This window comes from Phalacrocorax aristotelis, chromosome 23 (genome assembly GCF_949628215.1).
Source record: "Phalacrocorax aristotelis chromosome 23, bGulAri2.1, whole genome shotgun sequence".
NCBI classification, from domain to species: Eukaryota; Metazoa; Chordata; class Aves; order Suliformes; family Phalacrocoracidae; genus Phalacrocorax; species Phalacrocorax aristotelis.
This window is the reverse complement of record NC_134298.1, coordinates 5,194,287-5,219,201: the sequence shown is the minus strand read 5'-3', so window position 1 is coordinate 5,219,201 and position 24,915 is coordinate 5,194,287. Positions and strand designations below refer to the sequence as shown.

Here is a 24,915-nt window from a genome sequence, read left to right as displayed (position 1 = left end):
TAATGTCAAAGCATGGACAATACCAAGAACTTATTAAGTAATATTTTATTATCCTGAGTGAGGAGGTTTTCAGCTTTTTCTCCTAGCCTAGGGAAAAAAGGTGTTGATACGCCGGATGTTCCTATGACACAGAAGGAATTCAGCCAGCTCTAGATTTTTAGACCAGCACTACTGCCAACAGATATAAACAAATAGATCCCACACAGCTCATTTTACTTTCCTGCTTGGTTATCCCATGCTACCCTTTGGCCTTCCTGACATATTCCCGTGCTGTGAGGAGCCACTGAGGATCAACCAGTTAAATATGTGCTCCTTGTTAAACAGAAACAGTCTCACTACCCGTGGGGACACCACAGTGCGTGCTAAAAGTTATTCAGAGATGTGCTTAAGTACTTTGTTAGACAGAAGCTTCAGCAAGTAATTGAGAGCCTGCAAATAGCTCCCTTAAGACCCCGTCAGTTCCTCCCAGTTACTTCTTTAAGAATGAGCAGACATAGAGACATTTTTCAAAGATTTTCTCCGTATAGCTTTTATTTTTGTTTGCCATTAGTTTCTTTTACAGGTTTTTTAAATAACGCTTACCAGTATAGTACATCTCAAGACAGAAATATTCTGTTTAAACCTAGATTGATAAAAAGTTTGTGTAGAATCAAAACAGTAAAACATTTTGAAGTCCTTGTTACTCTAAATATTCTTAAAACTCTATGTAAATGTCTTAGGATTTGCTATTGCTTCAGATATTCAGTAGGAAACACAGTCTAAGACAGCCAGATAATAAACCTTTCCCCATTTCTGTTTGCATGGAAAAAAGAGCTGTTAATTGTAAACTGAAAATCCGGAAGCAGAAATAATAGTAGTAACTGGATAATCTGCACACAAAGCATTGTAATATCCCAAGGCACTTAGTTTTGAATCACAATGTTTTGGTTTCAGATCAGGCTCTTCTTGTTAAATCAAGAAGGTTTAGAAACATAAAAGGGAAATAATCCAAATTAATAATTTCCTTTAAATGAGGATGCCCAGTTTCTGTCTGAAAGACTGTTTATCCTCTGTGCTGCCAAGACAACTCAGCTACCGCTCCCCTGTGGGCTCCACGCCACGCCAACCTTCCCTGTTTCAGAAATGTCAGGTTTTCCCCATCACGAGAGGGTTGGAGAAACGGTGCACGTGCCTCACCCTAGAATAAACCGTGCTGCCTGCTCTGCTGGAAGGAGGCCTTCAGATCTGCAAGCAGATATTCGGTCTCTTTACCTACAGGTCTCTCTCACTTGCTTTACGACTGACGGTGACAGAAGAGATATATTTTTATTTAGACTTTTTTACTATTAATAATTAATTCTGCATTCCAGAAGCTGAGCAGGACTGAAGGTGCGATCCTAAAAGATTACAACATGTTTCCGGTCTTTGGTTAGCAATCACAGTGCTATATTAAAGAAAAAAAGCCATTATAATAGAGATGTGTCAGCCAAGTGCAGAAAACTGCTGTACGACATCCCATCCCCTGGATCCCTACCTGGATGAACAGTTCTGTGGCTAACCCTCTTCTAAAGAGCTGGTACCACATTCAACTAAATTACTAATGACAGGATTTGTCATTACAAATGACAGGATTTTAACAAGCATTTATACTTGATCCAAGACAGAGGACTTAAGTTTGATGACGGTGATTCAGTTTCGGGATGTGGATGTCTGACCGAGTTCTGTGTTGGTTGTGTGCTGCATGGAACAGAAAGCTCCGAAAGACGCTACTAGTGGCATGGTCAGTCTTGTCTGGGCGATCTTCTTAGCGTGAATCAAGCCTATACAGTGATTTTGGTCTATTCTAAACTGCGGCCTCTGCCACCTATTCTACAGAGCAGATACGAATTCAGACCTATTCCAGGCCATGACAAAGAATATGGTCATCAAACACCTGCTTTTTGGACTTTTCAAAGGCCTCACTGCAGAGTGGGCACTCCAGAAGATGGCTATGCACATGGGCCTCATACTGACTTGTTTCAATATCTTCGGGAAATACTTCATCGCACATGGGGCATTTCCTTATAGAAGCCTGAAGTACAAAGCAAAGGCAAATAAAGTCAGTTTAAAAATTACATTCAAAGAGAAGAAACAGAAAAGCTTAGTAGTCAGATACTATCACTTTTGGATGAGTCTTTCTGACTTCTAATACTCTCAAGTGTTCAGAAGACTCCAGGCTTCTCTAAATAGCATTTAGAAGTCAAGAGGTACTCTAACTTGCCATCCTATGTAGTATATGTCCACATCTCCAATATGAAATAAGGTATTTGGCAGCTGCATGCTGCCAAGAGCTGGTCCTTAAAGATTAAGGTCAACAGAGTTTCCTTTCCCCTCCTTAACACCAACAACTGTTATTAATTCTACACATTAAGCATATGTGGCTCCATGTTGTTGTCCGCTATCTTACCAGGACTAAAACAGACAAGTGGCTACAGAGCTGAACTTGGAGCTTTTTATTTCAAACCACTAACTTGTGCCCATAAACCACCAATTCATGTCCAGTCGTGTCTGCTTTACTTACTATGTCTGCAGCTCCTGCCCCCAGGTTTGCTCCTGCAACTGGAAAAAGAAGTCATTTTAGCCACAACAAAATGATTAACAATGTAATGTGCTGATAACTAGTAATTCCTGAAACATGAGGATGTGGCTCTGGATCTAAACCTCTATATTTAGGACTATGGAAACTGGACATAAGCCACATAACTAGCTGTCTCACAGCTGAATAAACTAGCTAATAGTTGTCTCTCTTGGCAGAAAATGAACAGACAGCTGATCACTAAGTCAACTCTTAACACCTGGCAGCACTTTGCAGCTGCCAAGTCGCCTGCACACATGCAAAGCTGCACAGAGGTGCTGCTAATAATGTCTTTTCTACAGCATTCGATTCGAGGGGGAGGATAATTTGCTGAGACTCTAACTGCCATGTATTTGCGGTTTCAGACAGAATGCCAAGTAATCTCACCACAATATGGATTTCCAAACAGAAGGCCTTCCACTTCAGGAGCTGGAATTGGAGCTTGAGCTTCTGAAGCAACAGAGAAGGCAGAAACTTCTCTAGTCTGCAAGAGGTGCCTCAGGAGTTCGTCGTTCTCTTCCCTTAGTTTCTGCGAAAGGACAGAAGGGCAGAATGAATTTCCAGAAGCTCAGGAAACCATTTCAGAGAAAAGTCACGCTTTGCACTAACACAGATACTCTTATATCGGAACCAAAATAGCTCTGAACTTCATTTAGCTAGCTCAGCGTTAGTCCCGCTTGACCGAATGGGAAAGTGAGATAAGGAAGGGCAAGGATTTATTCTGTGGCCTGCTCAGAAAGGCAGATGAGATGATCACAACAGAGTAATACACTTTAAAAGACAGAAGACTACCCTGAAGTCATGCAGAGTAAGGAACAAAACTGAGCAGTCATTGCTTAGACTGGACAAAAAGGCTGTGCCCCTTTAAACAAGTAAGTCCATTCATTTCAGTGGTGTCAGAATTAAGCTAACATTAGGAGTTTTTGAAAATCCCTTGGGCTGACTCATAAGAGATCAAGACAGCGACAGCAGAATTTCCCTACTACAGAGAATCGGAACGACAATGCCTAGTTATACAGGCGTTTCTTCCAAAACTAGAACATACGATAAGAATAAGCATATGCTGTAAGAACCTGTCAGGTGGTGTGTTCACAGAACTGCCTATGTGGGCACCCATGCCACCACGGACATTTTCTGTCATGGAATCCCCTCGATTCTCGTAAGACTGAGCAATATTTGTACCTGCTCGCTGCCGAGGCTGCCTCATCCTCTCCGCCCCGGCTCCCCCAAGCACCGTGATACCCAGGGAAGGCTTTACCTGTTGAGTTCTACTCATGTGTAACTGGCGGTTCTCTTCCTTTAAATTTTCAAGCTGCTCTGTCTTTTCACAGTCCGTACGAGACAGGCTTTCCACTTCCTTCTGATAAATCAACACTTGAACCTAGGAAGAAAGAAGGGTGCACAGAAAGTGAAACTCAAACAGCTCTGAGTGAGGAGCGCCGGCGCCTTTTGCTGCAGAAGGCAAAGCTCCAGATACTCTGGCTTTAATTTTTTTCTTCCGCAAACATTTTTCTATTAAAACCTTTGTAGAAATTGAGAATAGTTACATGGGGATATACAGGAGCCGATGTCTTCATCAGAACAGAGTATTTGTTACTATGTTCTCTGAGGTGCTTTCTAAGTTTCAACATGATGCTCCTAGTCTGGGAAGTCAGAGAACAGAGAAGAGCAGAGGCGCTGTAGCCGGATGGTTAGCCCATTGCCCTGGGTCTCCCTGTCCCAGACCTAACAACCAAGCTATTTTCAGTCCATCCTCTCCCCTCACATACCTCCCAGACAGAAGTCCTGTTTTCACCCAAGTACTGAACATAATTTTAGAATGTTTTTCACAACAGAAGTGTTTTCTGCCGGGACCCTTAGCTAGCGGGACGTAAGCAAGTCTGACTTTGGTCAACTTAATGAGCAGGCAAAAGGCATGCTTTCAGGGAATTAAGCGTTTGCAGTTTCTGTTAGCACACCCCCCTCTACCCTTCCTTCCAGAACACCGGCTTCTTGACGTTTCCTGGAGGTCAAAGCATATCCAAGGTGGGCATTTTCCCAAAGAACCCACGTAATCCAAAAAGAAAGTCACACCCCGCGTATTTGCTCAAGGTGGCTCAGTTCTCTGTCAGAGGCAAAGCACAGCAAAAGAGGGCAGCTGTATGTTAGTTACCTGCAGCTGATCCAAGTGATCCAGGGCTGTTTTCAGTCTGGTTTCCAGGCTCTCCTTGTCAACGGTCACATTCTTAATTTGCTCTTTGAGTCTACTCAGAACAGATCAAAACACACCACACTTTCACGGACCGAAATCTAATCCATAAAGGCAAGGTGCTTGCATGAAATCCTGTGTTGAGATATACTCTAAATACACTTACCGTTGCAGTTCTGCCCCTCTGCAGTCATCCAGCTCCTTGAGACGTTTGTTCTCCTTTTTGAGGGAATTCAGCTCCAGCTCCAGCTTCTCTGTGTTGCTCCTCAGAGTCTCTAAGCTGTTCTGCAGCTCCTGAAAACCACAGTCAGGTCGACAGGAGGTAAGTGGGACCCAAGCACAGTCCTGCTCTCCACTGGAACTGCAAAATCCCTCAAAGCAGCATTTGCAGGCAGCCCACCTGAAGGAGGGAAATCTCTCCTTTGCATCCTGACTCTTCCTTCAGGCCCCGTTTAACTGATATTAAGCCCTGAGCAAAGCTGAAGGAGGAAAAGGTAACGATAATGCCGTTTTGGGACAGCCTACAAACATTTGTGAGCATTCCCCTTTCCTTCCCATCCCTTCCTGACTTCTGGGGCTGCTGATGTCTCTTGGGGGGCAGCTATTGATTAGTTATTGTGAAGAGACAATCGTGGTTGTAAGGAATATAAAGGAATGTGTTGTTTTAATCTCTCAGATAATTCACAGCTACTAGAAAGTAAAAGACAACAATTGAGAAAATTAGCCCTGGACATTATGAAAGGGATGGATTGGATCTGTCTTGGTTAACCGCGTGGCTTCCCAATTTAGGATGGCTAAAGCAACTGTTTGTAATTATCTTATTAATTATACTTATAATCATAACCACTTGTTGTCTTATTCAGTACACCCTGAGGAGATAGAAAGGAATGGTTTGAGACTTGGAGGTGATAAGACACCTCAAGCCTCAAAAAGGGGGGAGATGATTGTAAGAGAACAACCCCCTTCCTTGGAAAGAAGGGGTATCGTATATGTTTAGTTAATGCGAATCTAGAGTCCTTCCTTTTTGATTGAGCATTGTTTCATGTTTTAATACTTAACCTAAGCTTAGGGATGGGATGTCTTGGCCATCAGCTCACTCATTTAATCAATGACATACATTCCTTTTAGAAGAAAGATTAAGGAGAGTTGGCAAGAAAAATAGCTTTAAGTTGTTCTTGTGTAACACGCGACCATATATATGGATAATAAGGGTTAGGGTACTTCATCTGTAAAGACCATCAAAGACCCCCAGAGAGAGGAAGGCAGGTGTGGAAGAATCTGAAGTGGAGCCAAGATTAATGACTTAATGCCATTACACAGCCTATGTAGAATAGAATTAATATGTATTAGCTAGGTGGAATATGTATGGACTTATTGTATAAATATAATGAGGTAGCCAGCTTTGGTGTGCTTGATTTGTGGAAAACCACGGAGCACCCAGGCTTGCACAACCCTGAAATAAATTAGCAGTGTCCCTCCTGAGTGTGTGATTACTGACTCATGGCACACCAGGTGACGGATCTGCTTTTTGGTCAAGTTTTTGGTGACCCAGGTGAGACCGCCGTGAAGCCTTGCCCAGATCGTCTTGCCAGCGCCCGGTGGGGAGAAGTTGCTCTTCAGACTCCAAGCACGCACCGACCTGTTGTTCAGAGGGCTCCGTGAGTGATCTCCCCATCTGGAGCAGGCAGGTGACTCAAAGGTGCAACGCATGATAAAGAGACATTGCGTGGGGCAACAATTGGTAAAGGCAAAGGTTCTAAAGGTGTTTTGTAAGTCTTGTGCACAATCGGACAGTGATGACTGGAGTGCATGAAAGCGTGGTTGGTAAAAATGTTCTCTGGATAACATTACGGGAGCAGGACGATCTGCAGAGGTTTCCCCTTGCTCCCATTAGGGTGCATCTTGAAACATCAGAATAAGTTTGGTGGGGATCCTCTAAAAAAAGGACATGAAAAGAATATTGTACTCAGTGGTGGCCAAAGTATAAATTGGAAGATGAGGAAAAATGGCCAGAAATGGGGTCTCTGAATTATAATACAATCCTGCAACTTACGTTCTTTTGTAAAAGGCAAGATAAACGGGATGAGATTCCATATGTAGATTTGTTCTTTAAGAAATGATCATGAAACGAGGAAGAAATGTAAGTTGTTGATATCTGATTCGAATGTATTAATGATGATGAATGACATGAAAAAGCCTTTGCGTTGTTGTTCTGCTTGTAGCTTAGGAAAAAGATGTTTAAAACTGGAAGATGAGGCAAATGAAATGACTTCTACCACCTTATTTGTAGGACAGTCGGCACCTGATATTAGGAGGAAATTGCAGAAAGTAGATGGAATGACCCTATCTCAGTTAACTGAAATTGCGTATGAAGTCTACAGTAATAGGGAGGAAGTTGCAAAGAAAGAAAGTGAAAAAGAAGAATTAAAAGCTAGGAGGCAGAATGCAGCAATATTAGCAGCTGCCTTTGCTGAGGCACAGGCTCTGTACTGAATAGTTGCAAGGGACCCATGAGTAAATATTCTGTGGCTAGGGTTGGTGCCAGAGGAAAGCAGGAGGTTAGACCCTTTTTCCAACCGATTAAATGTAAAATTGGCAACAAGATGTTTGAACATGAATTTTTATACGTGCCAGAATGCCCGATACCTCTAATGGGAAGGGACCTGTTAAATGAATTAGGGGCACAGATAACCTTTAAAAACGAAAATCAAAGTCCGTATCCTGCAAAATAATGCCTGGGAAGCACAAATACATGTGTTATAGGAATTGCTTGAGACAGCAGCAGACAAGGAGAAGGAGGACCAAGTAACGCCTTTTCAGAGATAGAAGACGCTGCAGTCCCTTTGTCTGGGCAACCAAGAGTCCTAGAAGAGCAAAATCAGCCGAACTGGTAAAAATAGAATTAAAGCAGGAAGCAAAACCGCTAAGAGGAAAACAATAACCCATAAAAATGGAGGCCTGTATTGGATCAGAGCCTATAATTAATAACTTTCTAAAATATGGACTGTTACGAGAATGTCAGTTGGAATATAAAACCCTGATTTTGCCTGTTAAACAGCCACATTCACAGGACTACTGTTTAGTACAAGATCTAAATGCTGTTAATCAAACAGTGAGTGATGATCACCCGGTGGTAGCCGATCCTTATACTCTGTTAACAGCGATAGTTGATTCAAATGTTTATTTTACACTACTGGGCTTAAAGGATGCCTTTTTTTGCATTCCGTTGGAAGAACAAAGTCAGAAGCTGTTTGCCTTTGAATGGGAAAGCCCTAGAGACATTGAGGGGCTGGAGCGTGTCCAGAGAAGGGCAACGGAGCTGGGGCAGGGTCTGGAGCACAAGTGTGCTGGGGGCGGCTGAGGGAGCTGGGGGGGTTTAGCCTGGAGAAGAGGAGGCTGAGGGGAGCCCTTCTCGCTCTCTGCAACTACCTGAAAGGAGGTTGTAGCGAGATGGGTGTTAGTCTCTTCTCCCAAGTCACTAGAGATAGAATGAGAGGAAATGGCCTCAAGCTGCATCAGGAGAGGTTTAGATTGGATATTAGGAAGAATTTCTTTACTGCAAGAGCGGTCAGGCCCTGGCACAGGCTGCTCAGAGCGGTGGGGGAGTCACCATCCCTGGAGGGGTTCAAAAACATGTAGACGTGGCCCTTGGGGACATGATTTAGGAGGCTGTTGGGTTGACAGTTGGACTTGATGATCCAGAGGTCTTTTCCAACCTTAATGATTCTGTGATTCTATGATTCGAAGATCCAGCTGTGCTGGATAGTGCTCCCCAAGGATTCAAGAGCAGACCCACAATTTTCGGTAGCATACTTGCAAAAGAGCTGGAAGAATGACAAGGTAAAGGAACTAACGTTACCTTGTTACAGCGCGTGGATTTACTGCTGGGGCGGACAGAGCTGACAGACTACTGGGCAGGTGCGATCCAGCCGTGCCGACCCGACAGACATCCCCTTACGGGACCCTGGTTGGGAATCGCTCACTGACGGGAGCAGCTTTGTCACCAAAAGGGAACGGAAAGCCGGGTATGCTGTTGTCACTTTGGAAAACGACATAGAGGCAGCACCACTGCCAGGGAACGCTTCTGCACAAAAAGCTGAATTAATGCATTGACTCGAGCCTTGGAAATATTGGAAGGAAAGCGAGCTAACATCTACACGGACTCAAAATACGCGTTTGGGGTAATACATGCATATTTACAAGGAGAGTGGCCTTTTCCCCTGAAAGAACTTTTGATATTAATGTTCCTGAATGATCTTAAGGGTCTTTTCCAACCTTAACGATTCTATGATTCTATGAATCTACAGAGAAGGAAAATAAATTGGCTGAGTTTCTAAGTTGTATTAAGACCTCTGGTGGATGGTGGAAAACTCCAGATGGACAATGTGTAGTTACTCCTCAAATAATGAGAGAAATTATGAAAAAACCACACATGGTGCCACTCATATGGGAGATGAGCATTAGTTGAAACGACAAAAAACATATGCAGTAGGCATTAATAGGCTAAAAATTGCCAAAGGTATTGCAAAAGGATGTGAGATGTGTTTAAGGAATAATCCAAAACTTCAAAAGAGACCCTTACCAGGAGAGGGGAGAAGAGGCTCTGCACCTGGGAGTTATTGGCAAATTGATTGTTCAGAATTACCAAAGTGTAAAGGATGTAAGTCCTTATTGGTAACTGTCAGTACCTTTTCAGAGGAAAGCCAGAGGCTTTCCTGTGTTGCACCAACAAAGTCAGAGAGGTAGTAAAAGTGCTTTTAAAATAAATAATACATAGATTTGGAGTCCCTGAGGGATTTTCATCAGACAGAGGACCCCACTTTGTAGCAGAAATTATTCAAGAAGTTTCAAAATATTTTGCAGATTAAATGGGATTTACACACTCCATGGAGACCACAATCTAGTGGGAATGTGGCAAGGATGAATCAAACAATTAAACAACAAATTAGAAAATTACATCAAGAAACCCAGATGAAACGGACCAAGGTTTTGTCCTTGGCATTACTTAGAATCAGAATGGCACCGCGAATGCAAGAAGTTAGCCCAACGGAGTACCTCCGTAGACTTCCACTCCAAAGGGACCCTTGAAATTAAAGCTAAATTGTATCCAGTATTGAATTATTTAAGATTGTATCCAGGGAAACAGGTTTATATGATATTGGATAATTATTTGTGAAACTAATAATTAAATGGTTCATTGTTGTAGGTTTTCCCATCCAGATTATCAGAACAAGTGCTTCACAGATTATGCTACCATGATGGGACAGGAATCAAAATCTGTGGGAATTACTGGCCCGAGAGGTAACCAACAGATCCTCCATCTGTATTGGATCTGGGAATTCAGTAGGAGAGATGTATAGTTCATGCGTGATAGGAGTTCCCACTCCACTAGAACTATTAAAGAATTATACCATGCTCAAAGCATTTGAAATAAATGTAGCCTACAGCAGCCTCTACAGCCTGGCAAGAACTATTAGAAGTAAAGAAAGAGGAATGCTAAAAGTCAGGGTACAAGGGATGCTCCCTGCTAAGAACTGTGTTACTTTTGTAAATTACACTTCAAAATGTGACAATCTGGCACGATTACGACCCCCGCTGACTTGTAAAAGAAGCGGGACCACAAGTTACGCCTCGGCCCATACTCGATTACCTTTGGGATGGTTCTTACTTAGTGGAAGATTGGCTTATACTTATGTTCCAGGGAATATAACTGGAGGCCCTTGTTCTATCGGAAGATTGGCTCCCTTGCTTGTAAATAAAAAAGATTTGCAACATGAATTGCTAAAAAGAAGAATTATTCATCAGCTACCTAATAACTGGGATTCACAAAGCATTTTATATAGCCCAAGTGAAATCACAGCAGCTGCCATTCTCACCCCTGGAGCCGGGGTAACTATGAATTACCGCATTATAAAACTAATTATTTGTGCACTGGTAAAAGATATGCATTTTACTTCACAGGCCTTGGCAGCCATTGTTACTGAAATGACCCAAATCCAAGAAGCCACCTTAGAAAACCGGGCAGCTATTGACCAATTATTGTTAAGACACAATCATGGTTGTGAGGAATTTAAAGGAATGTGTTGTTTCACCAGGTTTCCTGGTGCTGTGAGACTTGCATTGACTGCGGAGAGCCAGCACATCCTTAGGAATTAATCTTGCAGCTGACTCTTAAATTAAACCAGTAAATCAGATAAGCTAGAGTACTATGGGATTCTGCAGCCATTCTCAAAGTATCACACCCTCAGAATCCGGAACATTTGGCATCACAGTGGAGGTGATCACATCACCTATTTTAGGCATCTCATTTTCAATGCTGAAGTCCGAGCAGAGCCTCCAAAAGCTTCCTGAGTAGCACACACAGAGAGAGAAGCACCTTTAGAAGGTCACTCAGAGCAAAGGGCTAGAGGTGATATGACGGCCTCAGGCACTGCCAGTGATGGTTTCTTCAGCAGAGAGAAATGCCACAGCATGCTGCGCTATTCTTTCATATCCTTTACTTTATCCCTTGGGCTGACTCATAAGAGATCAAGACAGCGACAGCAGAATTTCCCTACTACAGAGAATCGGAACGACAATGCCTAGTTATACAGGCGTTTCTTCCAAAACTAGAACATACGATAAGAATAAGCATATGCTGTAAGAACCTGTCAGGTGGTGTGTTCACAGAACTGCCTATGTGGGCACCCATGCCACCACGGACATTTTCTGTCATGGAATCCCCTCGATTCTTGTAAGACTGAGCAATATTTGTACCTGCTCACTGCCGAGGCTGCCTCATCCTCTCCGCCCCGGCTCCCCCAAGCACCGTGATACCCAGGGAAGGCTTTACCTGTTGAGTTCTACTCATGTGTAACTGGCGGTTCTCTTCCTTTAAATTTTCAAGCTGCTCTGTCTTTTCACAGTCCGTACGAGACAGGCTTTCCACTTCCTTCTGATAAATCAACACTTGAACCTAGGAAGAAAGAAGGGTGCACAGAAAGTGAAACTCAAACAGCTCTGAGTGAGGAGCGCCGGCGCCTTTTGCTGCAGAAGGCAAAGCTCCAGATCCTCTGGCTGCTTAATTTTTTTCTTCCGCAAACATTTTTCTATTAAAACCTTTGTAGAAATTGAGAATAGTTACATGGGGATATACAGGAGCTGATGTCTTCATCAGAACAGAGTATTCGTTTGTACGTTCTATGAGGAGCTTTCTAAGTTTCTAAGGCACATGGAGGACAGGGGGGTGATCCGAGACAGCCAGCACAGCTTCACCAAGGGCAAGTCCTACCTGACCAACCTAGTGGCCTTCTATGATGGAGTGACTGCATCAACGGACAAGGGAAGAGCTGCAGATGTCATCTGTCTGGACTTCTGTAAGGCCTTTGACATGGTCCCCCACAGCATCCTTCTACTAAACTCGCGATATACAGATTTGATGGGTGGACTGTTTGGTGGATGAGGAATTGGTTGGATGGTGGCATCCAGACAGTCGTGGTCAATGGCTCAATGCCCAGATGGAGACTGGTGATGAGTGGTGTCCCTCAGGGATCCGTATTGGGACCAGTACTATTTAATATCTCTATCAATGACACAGACAGTGGGATCGAGCACACCCTCAGCAAGTTTGCAGATGACACCAAGCTGAGTGGTGCAGTTGACACACCAGAAGGACGGGATGTCATCCAGAGAGACCTGGGCAAGCTGGAGAGGAGGGCCTGGGAGAACCTCATGAGGTTCAACAAGTACAAGGTCCTGCACCTGGGTCAGGACCCAGTATCAACACAGGCTGGGGGATGAAGAGACTGAGAGCAGCCCTGTGGAGAAGGACTCGGGGGTACTGGTGAATGAAGAGCTGGACATGAGCCAACAATGTGCGCTCGCAGCCCGGAAGCCAGCCATCCCCTGGGCTGCATCCCCAGCAGCGCGGGCAGCAGGGCGAGGGAGGGGGTCCTGCCCCTCTGCTCCGCTCTGTGAGACCCCCCTGCAGTGCCGCCTCCAGCTCCGGGCTCCTCAGCACAAGGACATGGACCTGTTGGAGTGGGTCCAGAGGGGGCCACAAAAATGACCTGAGGGCTGGAGCCCCTCTGCTGTGAGGCCGGGCTGGGAGGGTTGTGGTTGTTCAGCACAGAGAAGAAGAGGCTGCAGGCAGACCTTATTGCGGCCTTCCAGTACTTAAAGGAAGGATAGGGGCAACCTCTTTAGCAAGGCCTGTTGTGACAGGACAAGGGGTGATAGTTTTAAACTAAAGGAGGTTAGATTTAGACTGGATATAAGGAAAAAAATTTTTACTATGACAGTGGTGAAACACTGGAATGGGTTGCCCAGAGAGGCGGTCGATGCCCAGTCGCTAGAGACATCCAAGGTCAGATTGACCGGGCTCTGAGCAACCTGGTCTCGTTGAAGATGTCCCTGCTCACTGCAGGGGGTTGGACTAGATAGCCTTTAGAGGTCCCTTCCAACCCAAACCATTCTGTGATTCTATGAAGTTTCAACATGATGCTCCTAGTCTGGGAAGTCAGAGAACAGAGAAGAGCAGAGGCGCTGTAGCCGGATGGTTAGCCCATTGCCCTGGGTCTCCCTGTCCCAGACCTAACAGCCAAGCTATTTTCAGTCCATCCTCTCCCCTCACATACCTCCCAGACAGAAGTCCTGTTTTCACCCAAGTACTGAACATAATTTTAGAATGTTTTTCACAACAGAAGTGTTTTCTGCCGGGACCCTTAGCTAGCGGGACGTAAGCAAGTCTGACTTTGGTCAACTTAATGAGCAGGCAAAAGGCATGCTTTCAGGGAATTAAGCGTTTGCAGTTTCTGTTAGCACACCCCCCTCTACCCTTCCTTCCAGAACACCGGCTTCTTGACGTTTCCTGGAGGTCAAAGCAAATCCAAGGTGGGCATTTTCCCAAAGAACCCACGTAATCCAAAAAGAAAGTCACACCCCGCGTATTTGCTCAAGGTGGCTCAGTTCTCTGTCAGAGGCAAAGCACAGCAAAAGAGGGCAGCTGTATGTTAGTTACCTGCAGCTGATCCAAGTGATCCAGGGCTGTTTTCAGTCTGGTTTCCAGGCTCTCCTTGTCAACGGTCACATTCTTAATTTGCTCTTTGAGTCTACTCAGAACAGATCAAAACACACCACACTTTCACGGACCGAAATCTAATCCATAAAGGCAAGGTGCTTGCATGAAATCCTGTGTTGAGATATACTCTAAATACACTTACCGTTGCAGTTCTGCCCCTCTGCAGTCATCCAGCTCCTTGAGACGTTTGTTCTCCTTTTTGAGGGAATTCAGCTCCAGCTCCAGCTTCTCTGTGTTGCTCCTCAGAGTCTCTAAGCTGTTCTGCAGCTCCTGAAAACCACAGTCAGGTCGACAGGAGGTAAGTGGGACCCAAGCACAGTCCTGCTCTCCACTGGAACTGCAAAATCCCTCAAAGCAGCATTTGCAGGCAGCCCACCTGAAGGAGGGAAATCTCTCCTTTGCATCCTGACTCTTCCTTCAGGCCCCGTTTAACTGATATTAAGCCCTGAGCAAAACTGAAGGAGGAAAAGGTAACGATAATGCCGTTTTGGGACAGCCTACAAACATTTATGAGCATTCCCCTTTCCTTCCCATCCCTTCCTGACTTCTGGGGCTGCTGATGCCTCTTGTTCATTGTTATTGTTCTTCTTACAGTAGGAGCATTGTATGATTTGTAAAGAATTAAACAGATAATATGGGAGAAACCTCGTTAATTTTCTCCTGGAAGCATACAGTGGAACAAGACCTGATTCAGTCCCTCTTCACCTTGCAGGCTTAAAGCTTCTGACTTAGTAGATGAACTTTTTTTGTTTACCTGTGTCTTGCTGAGCTCTTCCTGCAGATCGGTGTTTTGTTTCTGGAGACTCGCACAGCTTGCTTTCAGCTCCTCGTTTTCTTTACACAAATTTTTGTTTCGTAGTTCAATCTCCTCCACTTCTCCCTGGCAAGCAACAAAGTTGTTCTGTCGTAACAGCAGCACTGAAAAGCTACTCTCCAAATAGCACAGTGCAAAGAGCCAAGAAAGAGGAGCTCTGCAGAGGGGCACACTGTGTCCCTCCCCGTGCCTTCACCTCTAGCACAGCCCAGGCTGCTGCTTCCCTCTCCCGTCTGTCCAAAGCCCACCATCAGCCCAATTCTTGAATACTGAGCACACACTACCCCTGGTCCCTGGAGATGCTCAATGCCTTCTGTGCCCACACAAGTCAGCGGAGGCAGAGGTTTGGGGCTTCTTGCATTTTGTTAGATTAGGACCATGTGTGCAGCGTAGTCATTACTGAAAGACACTGCAAAGTAAGAGCGCTTGGCACCTCAATTATTGTCCATGTGCACGCTCTTACTCCCATCTAACGGGAGACTGTTTCCATGAAAACGAGAGTTTCATTTAAAAATATTCAAAAGGCCCTGAAAACGCTATGTATTTAAGTCGTGCCCCACCCCCCGTACAAAGAGCTCACAATCTAAGTAAACTGGTCTGATAAATGGCAGGTAGAGAAACAAAGGCTGCCCAAATTTGTGTGACAGACCAGCAGCAAAGCCAAGAATAGAAACCAAGTCCACCGAGTTCTAGCTTGGCATCCGATTTACCAGGTCCCTCCACGTCAGCAATGAGCATATGCCACTAAAGGCAGAGGCAGGAAAAAGCAGGGGAAGAGAGGACACCTACCTCTGTGGTAACCACCAGGATATCATCCTCAGTGTCTGCTCTGAACTGGAAAGGCACACTGGCTCCCCGGATCATGCCATCCTGGTCGATGTAGCAGAACTGGTAGTATTCATCATCTTTCGGTAGGTAGTAAGCTTCAGACAGACACAACAACCCCGTCATATGCAGCTTCTAATTATTCAAGTCTCTTAACTACATAGCACAGAAAGTGAGAACCTCAGAAAACTGAGACATCCTAGTTCAATATTGAACCTGCACCATCTTGGTGCCAGTGGTAAGAACACAAACAATATCACTCAGTCAGGATGGTGGAATTTAGCAGATTGGAAATTTTGTGATTTATTACAGGTTTTGAAATAACTCTCCCAAAACGTGGTCCTACAGATATTCCGCAATTCCTAATGCGGTGCTTATTGGTGGCTTATTGTGTGGGCACGTGCACACACAGTCCCTGAGTGCCCCAAGCTCTCGACTCACCTTTGAACTGGATCTGTTGCTGCACGGCTGTCTTGCTGGGAGTGCCACTGGGCAGAGGAGCCCACATGAATGTGTAATAATCCCGGGTTGTTTTCCATCCCACCTGCAACAGCACAATTGTTATATGGCATCACAGAGTTCATGGTTATCCTATGGTGAAGGGACAATATTTCCTCAGTTACTGGGAAGACTTTTGCATTGATATCCTGACTTCTAAGAGTTGTGGTCTATATGCACGAATGGATAATCAGAGTGTTTGATTAGCCTTGAAGTTGTTCTGGTCACAACAGGTCTGGCACTTTGTCCCTAGGCACAATAACGATGTTCCATTACACAAGGTTATGACTGAAAAAAATTCCCCAAGCCTGTTCTATCAAAGCCCAAGCTATTTGTTTGTGCCGGCTGCCGCCTTCTCATACTCGACACATCTGGTTTCAGAGTATTCACTTACCCGGAAGATGCCCACCCAGTCCTTCCCACGAGGAACGATGTTCTGGGTAAGGGTATAATGACAGTTTACATCTCCTCCGGGAACATAAAACTTCTCCACATTGTTAAAGACGACCTGGGAGAAGTGGCAGTTGTCTAAGATGACAGCGGAAGTGGGAGGCTCGTCTGGGGTCTCATCCATCGTAGAAGTCTACAAGAGAAAAGAATAAGGGGATTATCTCATCTGCAGATGCTGCCGACGTAGTTGTGTCCATGAAGGGTATGAAGAGGCACGGCTTGGGAATGACACAGCTGTGAGGTTCAAAACCCCCTACACACCCCCCGAGGTTTCTCAGCAAGGCACACGAGCTCACTGCAGTCCCTGCCGCTGCAGCCAGGCTGCTCCTGACATCCACAGCAGCTTGCAGATCCTCTTGAGCAGTCGCGTGTAAGACCCTCATCTGCCTGCTGCTTCGTGCCTGGTGCTCTGAGGCTGCCAGTGTGGCACAGCAGCCTCTCTCCCACGTGGGACCCCAAGAACCAGACCCGCCGACTATCCTACAGATCTGCCACATGGGAGAGGCAGCGGTGTCTTGCGGCAGCAGGAGCGTGTACGCCTGCTGGTGGGATCCCATGCCTGAAGACCCTCCTGGAACGCCGGCTGTCCCCACATGCAGCCTCGCATCGTGTTTTTCATGTGATTTGACACCCCAGGGACAACCCCACCATATGTAGTTAACATGGGGGTTCATCAGCTCTTCTGAAATCTGGAGACTTGAACATTGCTTGAGAAGAATAGAGGTTTTGCTGCATCAGTGAAACGCTCCGACAGTAGTACCAGACAAAAATAGCAGCTTACAATGCTAGGAGCTCCAAGCCTTGTGCAGTCCCAGCCCTAACACACTCCACCTTCACTGGCTGACCGCAGTGAGACACACCAGACACACTCATGCAGGTGATAAGCAAATCAACAGCCTTCCTGGCTTCCGCATTCAAATCCAACGCAACGACTTGACATCCAAACACAGTATCCTCCACCTTCAGCTTCCCGGCTCCGAGGGAAGAGAGGTACCTTGCTAAGGTCAGCTCCCATGAAGAGCACCAACGGAGCAGATCCTGGTTAGGCAGGCTGTCGGAGTTCTGTCCCACAAGCCCGTGTCAGGAGGCTGTTATAGCTTTGCTACTCGTGACTGTTACGCTGGAACTGCAAGATGATTCTCAGTATCGAAATTAATACGTTGCATGACAGCAGGGTCAACACACAGCATTAAAGCTTTTGTATGACTTGTCTACACAGAAAACTTTGCGGCACGTTGTGCCGCTACAAATCACACCGCATAAATGTGTAGCGGGTTTATCGATCAAAAGAGAATCCAAACTGCCAGGAGCCTAGGCGGGACTGGAAACAGAACACTAAATCACCCTCTTTGTCACTAGGTCTTGCAGGCAGCTGGGCTTTAGCCCTGGCAATCTGTCAAGGGGCAGATCGCTGCTGACAAAACCCTGCCGCCAATCCTGGACAATTCAATTCCAGGAATCCAAAGCAGAACCTTCTCAGCTGATCTTAGTGGTGGCAGCAAGCAAGGATTGACCTCGGAATGGAGGGAAAGTTCATCGTGAACAACCGTCCCACTGGAGCATTTCAGGTCATCACCAATCCAGCAGTTTCACATGGAAATGAACTCCCTGGAACCCTGCTTTTTTAATTCGGCATCACCCAGGACACCGTCTGTATTCTGTGCCAAAGAACAGCCTGAAAATCAGGCACAAGTTTAGATGAGGATTGCGGGGCTGTGATCGGAAAGGAAGAGGTACCCACAGCTGGAAGGAGCAACAATAACTGCACCGACACAGCCTGCCTCGGGAGGATGGAGAATTCCTCCTGCTGGGAGCGGGAGGCAGGGCAGACCCTAGACACGGATGAGGCGCAGCCCTCCAGGACATCCAGGGCTGCAGTTTCAGGTTTAGTTATCGCAGTAAAGCATAGAAAATGGTATACGAGCCATCTAAGCCTCAGAATTTATCTGGCTGATGTTGATCTTTCCTGCCCTGATGAATGACTTGCAGTTCTTGAACACCAGGGCCCTCTTGACAGCCACCAGACAGAAGAAATAAGGAAAATAAATCTAAGGACAGCACCTGAATCACGTTATTGCATCGCTTCAGGGCAGGACACGAGCCCTTGCTGCCACAAGGGTTAAAAGTAACTTGCAAAGCCAGTGCCTGGACGCAGCAAACCGACGCTTTCCGTTGCAAAGAAAAGATGTTGGTTTTGGTGAAAATAATTGTGATCTTAAAAGGAAACAAACGCAGAGGAAGTGCAGAGTGCGCTGACGGCAGAGTCCGCGGTTCACTTCCAGTAAAAGCTGACAGGAAGTGTGTGTGTGTGTGTGTGTGTGCGGGGAGGACATTTTATTACCGTTCACATTTTAGTTATGCGACCTGCTGGTAAGTCCCCGGCGAAGGGAGCGGCAGAGGGAGGCCCCGCTGCTTCCCGGGGGGACGGGGACGGCCGCACCTCCGGGTGTTTGTGAGTAACGGGCAGCCCCGGCCCGGGGACGAGGCCGTTACGGCTCCCACAGAGCAGAGCGGAATAAATAACATTAAATAACGCTTCCTCCGGTGTTCACGGCCCAGCCTCTCTCTGGGGACTTTCTGGGATTTTTCCCTTTTCTTTCGTTGTTGCTGTTTTCTCCTTTCATTAACCTGCAGCGCCCCGAAGATGGAGAAAAACACCGGTTCTACCTTCCCAAGTGAAAGCAACTTCCAGCCGCGGTCGGACAGCGGGACACCGCGGTCCGGATGCACCGGGCAGCTCCCCTCCCCCCCCGCCGCCGGCAGCGCGTGCCCCGGGGGTCCCCGTTAAGCTCCCGGTAGGTGCCGGTGGATGGCGGGGAGCGGGCCGGGCTGTTCGCACCCCCCCCCCCCCACCCTGGGCGGGACCGGACACCCCCGGCTCCACCACCGGGAAACGAAAGTGTCGCCGCCGCTTCGCAGCGGGGCAGCCTCCGCCTCCCACCCCCGTAGGACCCCCGGGATGGAGGGCACAGGCTCCGGGATGGGTGTGCGGGACCCCGCCGCCCCCCACCGCACTCACCGAAAGGCACGTCTGGAAACCTGCGGGGAGGCGGCGGAGGACCGGGAAAAGGCGGAGTCCCGTCCCGTCCGTCCGTCCCCCGCCCCGGGATACCTCCCCATGGGCGGCCCCGGCCGCGCTGCTGGGACTTGTAGTTCGGTGGGGGCAGCCCCCAGCCCCGGTCCAGCCCTCCGGTTGCGGGGTCAGACCGGGGACACCGATGCCGGTTTGTTATCCCGAAAAGCGGGCTCGTTCGCCCGGTGAGCGAAACACCAAAGCACGCACAGAGCGGGGGTGTTTTATTCGTTGCATTTTGCATGAAAAATTTTCATTTCCACGAGGGCCGGGCGGTAACTCCACACAGCCAGCCCCCCGCTCCGAGAAACTGCAAGTATTTATACAGTTCAGTGTGTCAGTCACAGCTAATATTCACACCCCCCAGCTAATAACGGGGCAGTTTCTTTCTCATTTCACCCTAAAGGTACAGCTCCCTTTCAATTTACCACCCATGCTCGGAGTGAGGGGCTTATTTGAGTAGGGGGTTTCTGGCCTATGGGCGTGATTTTAGTAATATAAAGCAGATAGTTCACCTAAAGGACACTTAGTTTTAGTTCTTATCAACATCCCAACTACATATGTATATATAACTAACTACATATATTCTCCTTGATTATACACTTTATCACCCAGTTCTCAGCATCTCCTGAGGCAGGATGTTCCCTTCTGTCAGTCTCTCAGCTCTCCTCAAGGATACAGCCGGAAAACAAATGCTCCCCTATCTCTCAGCTCCCTTCTCCGGCCGCCAAATCCTGTTTCCCCAGCCTCGCACGGTTCACTGTTATTACTTAGAAAATAATTCTATTTTCTTCGGGATCTCAGGTTGTCCTGGGCTGCCCTGCTCGGCGGGGGGGGGGGGGGGGGCGGGGGCGGCGAAGGAGAGCTCAGAGTTCGGCAGAGCGTGAACTTCGGAGTCCCGTAAGGAGTTACGGCGCTGGGAGGCAGCTCCACCCCCGGGGCACCCCGCCGAGCGGGACACCGGCGGCCTCAGGGGGGCCCGCCGCCCCCCGGCTCACCCCAACGGCGGGCCGCAGCGCGGGGGGGCTGCCGGTAACGGGGCACGGGGCCCCTCCGCGGGGCAGCGGCGACGCTAAACCTCGGCTCCAGCGACGGGGTTCGACCACAGCTGAACCGGGCGCTTTAATAAACCAAAGAAAAACGTTTAAACGTTCAAAGCAGTCTTCTAGGAGAGACTGGGAAGCGGGGGGAAGAGAAGTGCGGGTGATCGCTCCCTCCCCCGCCCGCCCCCCGTCGTCACACCGTCTCTATGGTACAAGGAACAGCCCAGCGCGCCTCCTGGTCCGCTAAAAGTCCTCCAGTCCGCCAGCCAATCAGCAACCACTCAGCGGAATTAACTAACCAATGGAGACCAGCTTGGCGACACCACCCCCCACCCCCGTTACGCTTGTCCCGGATGCTGGTGGGAGGTACCCGGTCGGTCGTATCCAATGGGAGGCGCGGATGTTTTCCCAGGATGCCGCGCGTCGTGGGCGGTGGTAGCCAATGAGCGCGGAGGACGTGGGGGGGACACGGCAAGGTGAGCGGGGCGGGGGTGCCGCCATCCTCTACCAGCCGCAGCCCCGAGCGGACCCCGGGCAGGTGGGCCCCGCTCTTGGCCCTGCCGCCCCGCCCCGCTCCGCCCCGGCCCCGCCGCGGGGCTGAGCTGGGCCCGGGGCGGCCGGTCGCGCCGTGCCCTTCGTTGGGAGGCGGCGGCCGTGGAGGACGCGAGAAGCGTCGGTCCCTCCGTCGTCTCCGTCCGCCCGAACGGGGCTCGGACGGGCTCTGTGGGCCCGTGGTGGGGGGCTGCGGCCGGGTCCGGCGAGGGAGAAACGCGCAGCTCCGGGTCTGCTCCCGGGAAGGCCTCAAACGGGGGTTAACGGGAGGCGGTGGGGAAAAGCCTCGGGCACAGCTCGGGATGGACGCGTGTCAGTCCCGAGGGGCAGGGGGGGTTGGCTGGTGGCAGTAGCGTTGGGATTCCCATTTCCTTTTTTTCCTTTATTTGCCTTAGGTTAAGCAAAATGCAGGCTCCTTTGGCTCTCCTCAGCTCTCCAGCTCTAGTAAGTCACCTTTTTTTCCAGCAAATTTGTGTTATACTAATGGGGATATATGATTGTGGAGCATTTCTCTGTGGTGCTTGGTTCAAAACGCTGTCCTGGACGCCCTCGGCTAGGGTGGGATCGTGTGGGTTTGTTTTACCGTGGATTTAACAAGGAAGGGAAACAAGGTGACCTCTGGTGCCTGGAGGGTGATACTTACCATCTTAGGTGTTCATTGAACTGCAGGCCCAAGGGCTTCTCTAAAGACAAGTTAACCGATTGTCACAGAGGTACTTGGTTACCCCTTTCTTTCAAGGTATGAATTAGGAAGGAAATTCTGGGGCTGTAATAATGCCTGAGCTGATGTAGCAGATCGGACTCTCGCTGTGTTGCAGTGTGTGGTCTGTGGCACTGTTGCTCATGGATTTAATCCAGTTGGTTAAAATAGAAGTATCCTACGTTTGTATATGCCTTTTGCTTTTTAGTCTTGTTCATTCTTGAGATGTTTTAAGCATTCTAAGACTGTTCTCCATAAAACAACTGCTCTTTTCTGAGTTATACTATAGTTATTAGCAGATATTAGCATGGGTGTCTCTAACTACAGGAGTTAATTGTCTGTGTTTCACTTCAGTTCCGGTGCTGTTCCAGGGCTCTGGCCAGACCAGTTTCAGTGTCTGTTTTCAGCAGGCCTGAGGTTCAAACTGTACAGGTGAGACTTCTGTGTGGTAAACTGGGTCCTGTATTTCTGTGCTCGCTGCCTGTGACACGTGATGGCTTCTCCTGAGATGGAGAAATAAGTTTGTGTATCCAGAGGACAGCTAGTATGGAGGCAGAGCTTCTAGCCCAGGTTGGTGATGGCTTAGCAAGCTTGGCTGATCTTGCTCTGCCTCGAGTAGAGGATGAACGGTGACTGTGTTTTATTCAACTTTTCTCTTTACGATTAAAAGCGTCATTAGCACGTTTCTTCTCTTGTATCCTGCAGCCAGCTGGCATTTCCCATCCACAGCTGACAAGCCGCGAGTTCCAAACCAGTGCTGTTTCCAGGGATATCGACACTGCTGCTAAGTTCATTGGTGCCGGCGCTGCCACGGTCGGGGTGGCTGGTTCAGGAGCGGGCATTGGAACGGTGTTTGGCAGCTTGATCATTGGCTATGCCAGGTAAGGAATGTGCCAGGCTGGCTTGAATGTATTCCCCTCTCCCAGCACTAAATTGAATAGATAGTAGAGCTTTCATGGGAATACATGTCCAGCTCTACATGTGTAGTGTATATTAGCGCATATACTGTGTTTAACTGAAGCAGCCCTCCTTGGAATATAAAACGGTTGATATAATCCATTATTCTAGTAAAATAAATGAGAAAGCACCTGGATTGTTTGAATCCACCCTAAACTTAATTCCGAACGATGCAGCTGCTCTGTGGAGCTCTGCCTGCCTCCAGAAGAAATGAAACTGGTTGTAAGCAGGAACTGTTGCTTGGCACCACCAGGGCAGGTGAAACTAGCTGTCAGGGTTCAACAGGTCTGCGTCACTGAAAACAGGGAAAAATCATGGCTTGCTTCTTGCAGCCTGTGGCTGCCCGCCGTAAAATTGGTTTGTGCTCCAAAATCTGCTGCCTATGTGACATAATCCTGGTTTTCTGTGATACAGACTCTGGTTTGGGTGTTTTTTCTCACTATGGATCCATTTATCGCACCCACACACCCCTCAGTTTGTTGTTTCCCTCCCCCCTGTACAGGAATCCATCTCTCAAGCAGCAGCTTTTCTCCTATGCCATCCTGGGCTTCGCCTTGTCCGAGGCCATGGGTCTCTTCTGTTTGATGGTGGCATTCCTTATCCTCTTTGCGATGTGACAACTTCAGGTCCTGGCTGCGGCTTCCATCACTCTGTCCTCTGCGGTTTGAGTCTGCTTCCATCAAAGCGTACCAGACTGACAATTAAAGAAAAGATTTCTCTAAATAAACTGGTGGCTTTATTTTTTTCTTTATTTTTTTGTTCTGGCCCAGTGGTGGGGAAATCTTTGGATGAGTTGATATATTGATTGAAAAGGGTAATATCCCAGGTATGGGGGCAGCTGCTGGTAAAGCAGAAGGGGAATATGAAATGGTGGTGGGAGAGGAGGAAAAGTAACGTGAAGTCAGTTAGGTAAGAGAGGTTGTCCTTGAACAGCTCAAATCTATGCAAAAATTCCAACAAACATTGCCCTAGTAAAGCAAATTCTTCTAGATGAGCTGGCAAAGTGTTGATTTTTTTTTTTTCCAAACGCTCTTGTTGAAAATGCTACGAGTCTTGTTTTCATCTGAAAGTGCGTTAATGGTGTTTGCATAACTAAATTATCAGTAAGTACACCAGGGTACACAGGGCTGTATCGTCTGAATTCTCTTCTTTCACAAAGAAGACCTGGTTTCAAGGTCGCACTATTCATGTGTCTCCTCAAAACATCGGTTTAAACAAAGGCCCACAGCTGAGTTCTATTTCTTCCCTCTCCCACAACAGTTACATGCTTGAGATGTTTTTAGAGATTGGCGTGTACTAGAGAGGAGCGATTCTAAAGTCTAATCTGCATCTTGGACCTTGTAAGACAGCTCTGCCTTTAAGGGAGGTGAGCTCTAGGGGAGCCTGTCTGGTTATCTGCTTTAGGTAATTAATGCAGCTACTCTCGGGCTTAAAGCCTCTGAAGTGTGGTTGTGACCTCCCTGGGGCTACGAATGTGGTGCAGGAACCACTCTGTCTCTTCATTGTTACTGACTTTGTACACCCTGTGAGGGGAAGGGGGGCTGGGAAGGATTTGACTCTTAGAAAACTGTCCCTGAGACTTTCTGGAGAAATGTGGCTCTGAAACCAAAAAGAACTCAAAGGAGACTCACTGGCTGAACTAGAGAGGAAAAAATCCTGCTCCTGCAGCCAGGCTGGCTCCTGGGGACAAACATAACCCTACAACAGTAATGCGGCGCTTTGGGGATCTTCTCTGGATGTTGACTGCAGGTTGTAGCTGCCGGCGTGTCAGGCACTCAGCACTTGCTGCCTCAGGAAAACACTGCTGCTTGTGTCTGAGCTTGTCACATTTATTCTCCCTTACACATCTGAAACTGTGCATAAATAACTCATCAAATTGTATCCGTGGTAAAACAAAAGTAACCTTGGAACTAAAACCACTCGCTCAGGGTTGCACGCTGCTACCGTAATAACCGAGTGTTCTGGGCAGCTCTGGCAGGTGCAGTAGGGGTGGGCTGGTCCCTGGGGGGCAGGAGCAGAGCTGCTGGTTTCCTGCAAGCCGGAGTAACAGCTTCCCCCCTCACACCGCTCCGGGCAGGCTATTTTGCTTCCTGACCGTTCCCTGAGGCTGGTGGGGTGAGGGTGTGCACCCCGTAAGGGCTTTGGGTGCTGCCTCGGTCCAGGC

At 47.7% G+C, this 24,915-nt stretch overlaps 2 protein-coding genes across 4 annotated transcripts; one reads left to right on the top strand and one right to left on the bottom strand.

Annotated features, from left to right (window-relative positions):
- Positions 1-502: 502 nt before the first annotated feature.
- Positions 503-19,527, bottom strand: CALCOCO2 (calcium binding and coiled-coil domain 2). The gene is made up of 14 exons (XM_075116623.1): positions 19,446-19,527; positions 16,371-16,559; positions 15,920-16,022; positions 15,443-15,576; positions 14,594-14,719; positions 13,982-14,109; positions 13,780-13,870; positions 11,614-11,736; positions 4,948-5,075; positions 4,746-4,836; positions 3,852-3,974; positions 2,981-3,122; positions 2,540-2,577; positions 503-2,050 (listed from the first exon to the last, which is right to left on the bottom strand). Exons 2-14 carry the CDS (start codon positions 16,548-16,550, stop codon positions 1,874-1,876), a joined length of 1,584 nt encoding a protein of 527 aa, XP_074972724.1. The 5' UTR covers positions 16,551-16,559; positions 19,446-19,527; the 3' UTR covers positions 503-1,873.
- A 1,371-nt stretch (positions 19,528-20,898) lies between these two features.
- Positions 20,899-23,478, top strand: ATP5MC1 (ATP synthase membrane subunit c locus 1). Of its 3 annotated transcripts, none has more exons than XM_075116627.1 (5): positions 20,899-21,018; positions 21,490-21,538; positions 22,149-22,226; positions 22,500-22,675; positions 23,254-23,478. In XM_075116627.1, exons 1-5 carry the CDS (start codon positions 20,930-20,932, stop codon positions 23,366-23,368), a joined length of 507 nt encoding a protein of 168 aa, XP_074972728.1. In that variant the 5' UTR covers positions 20,899-20,929; the 3' UTR covers positions 23,369-23,478. The 3 variants fall into 3 exon arrangements, with proteins under 3 accessions (XP_074972728.1, XP_074972729.1, XP_074972730.1); XM_075116628.1 differs by having other exon boundaries at positions 20,998-21,080; XM_075116629.1 differs by lacking the exon at positions 20,899-21,018 and adding an exon at positions 21,071-21,324.
- Positions 23,479-24,915: the final 1,437 nt, after the last annotated feature.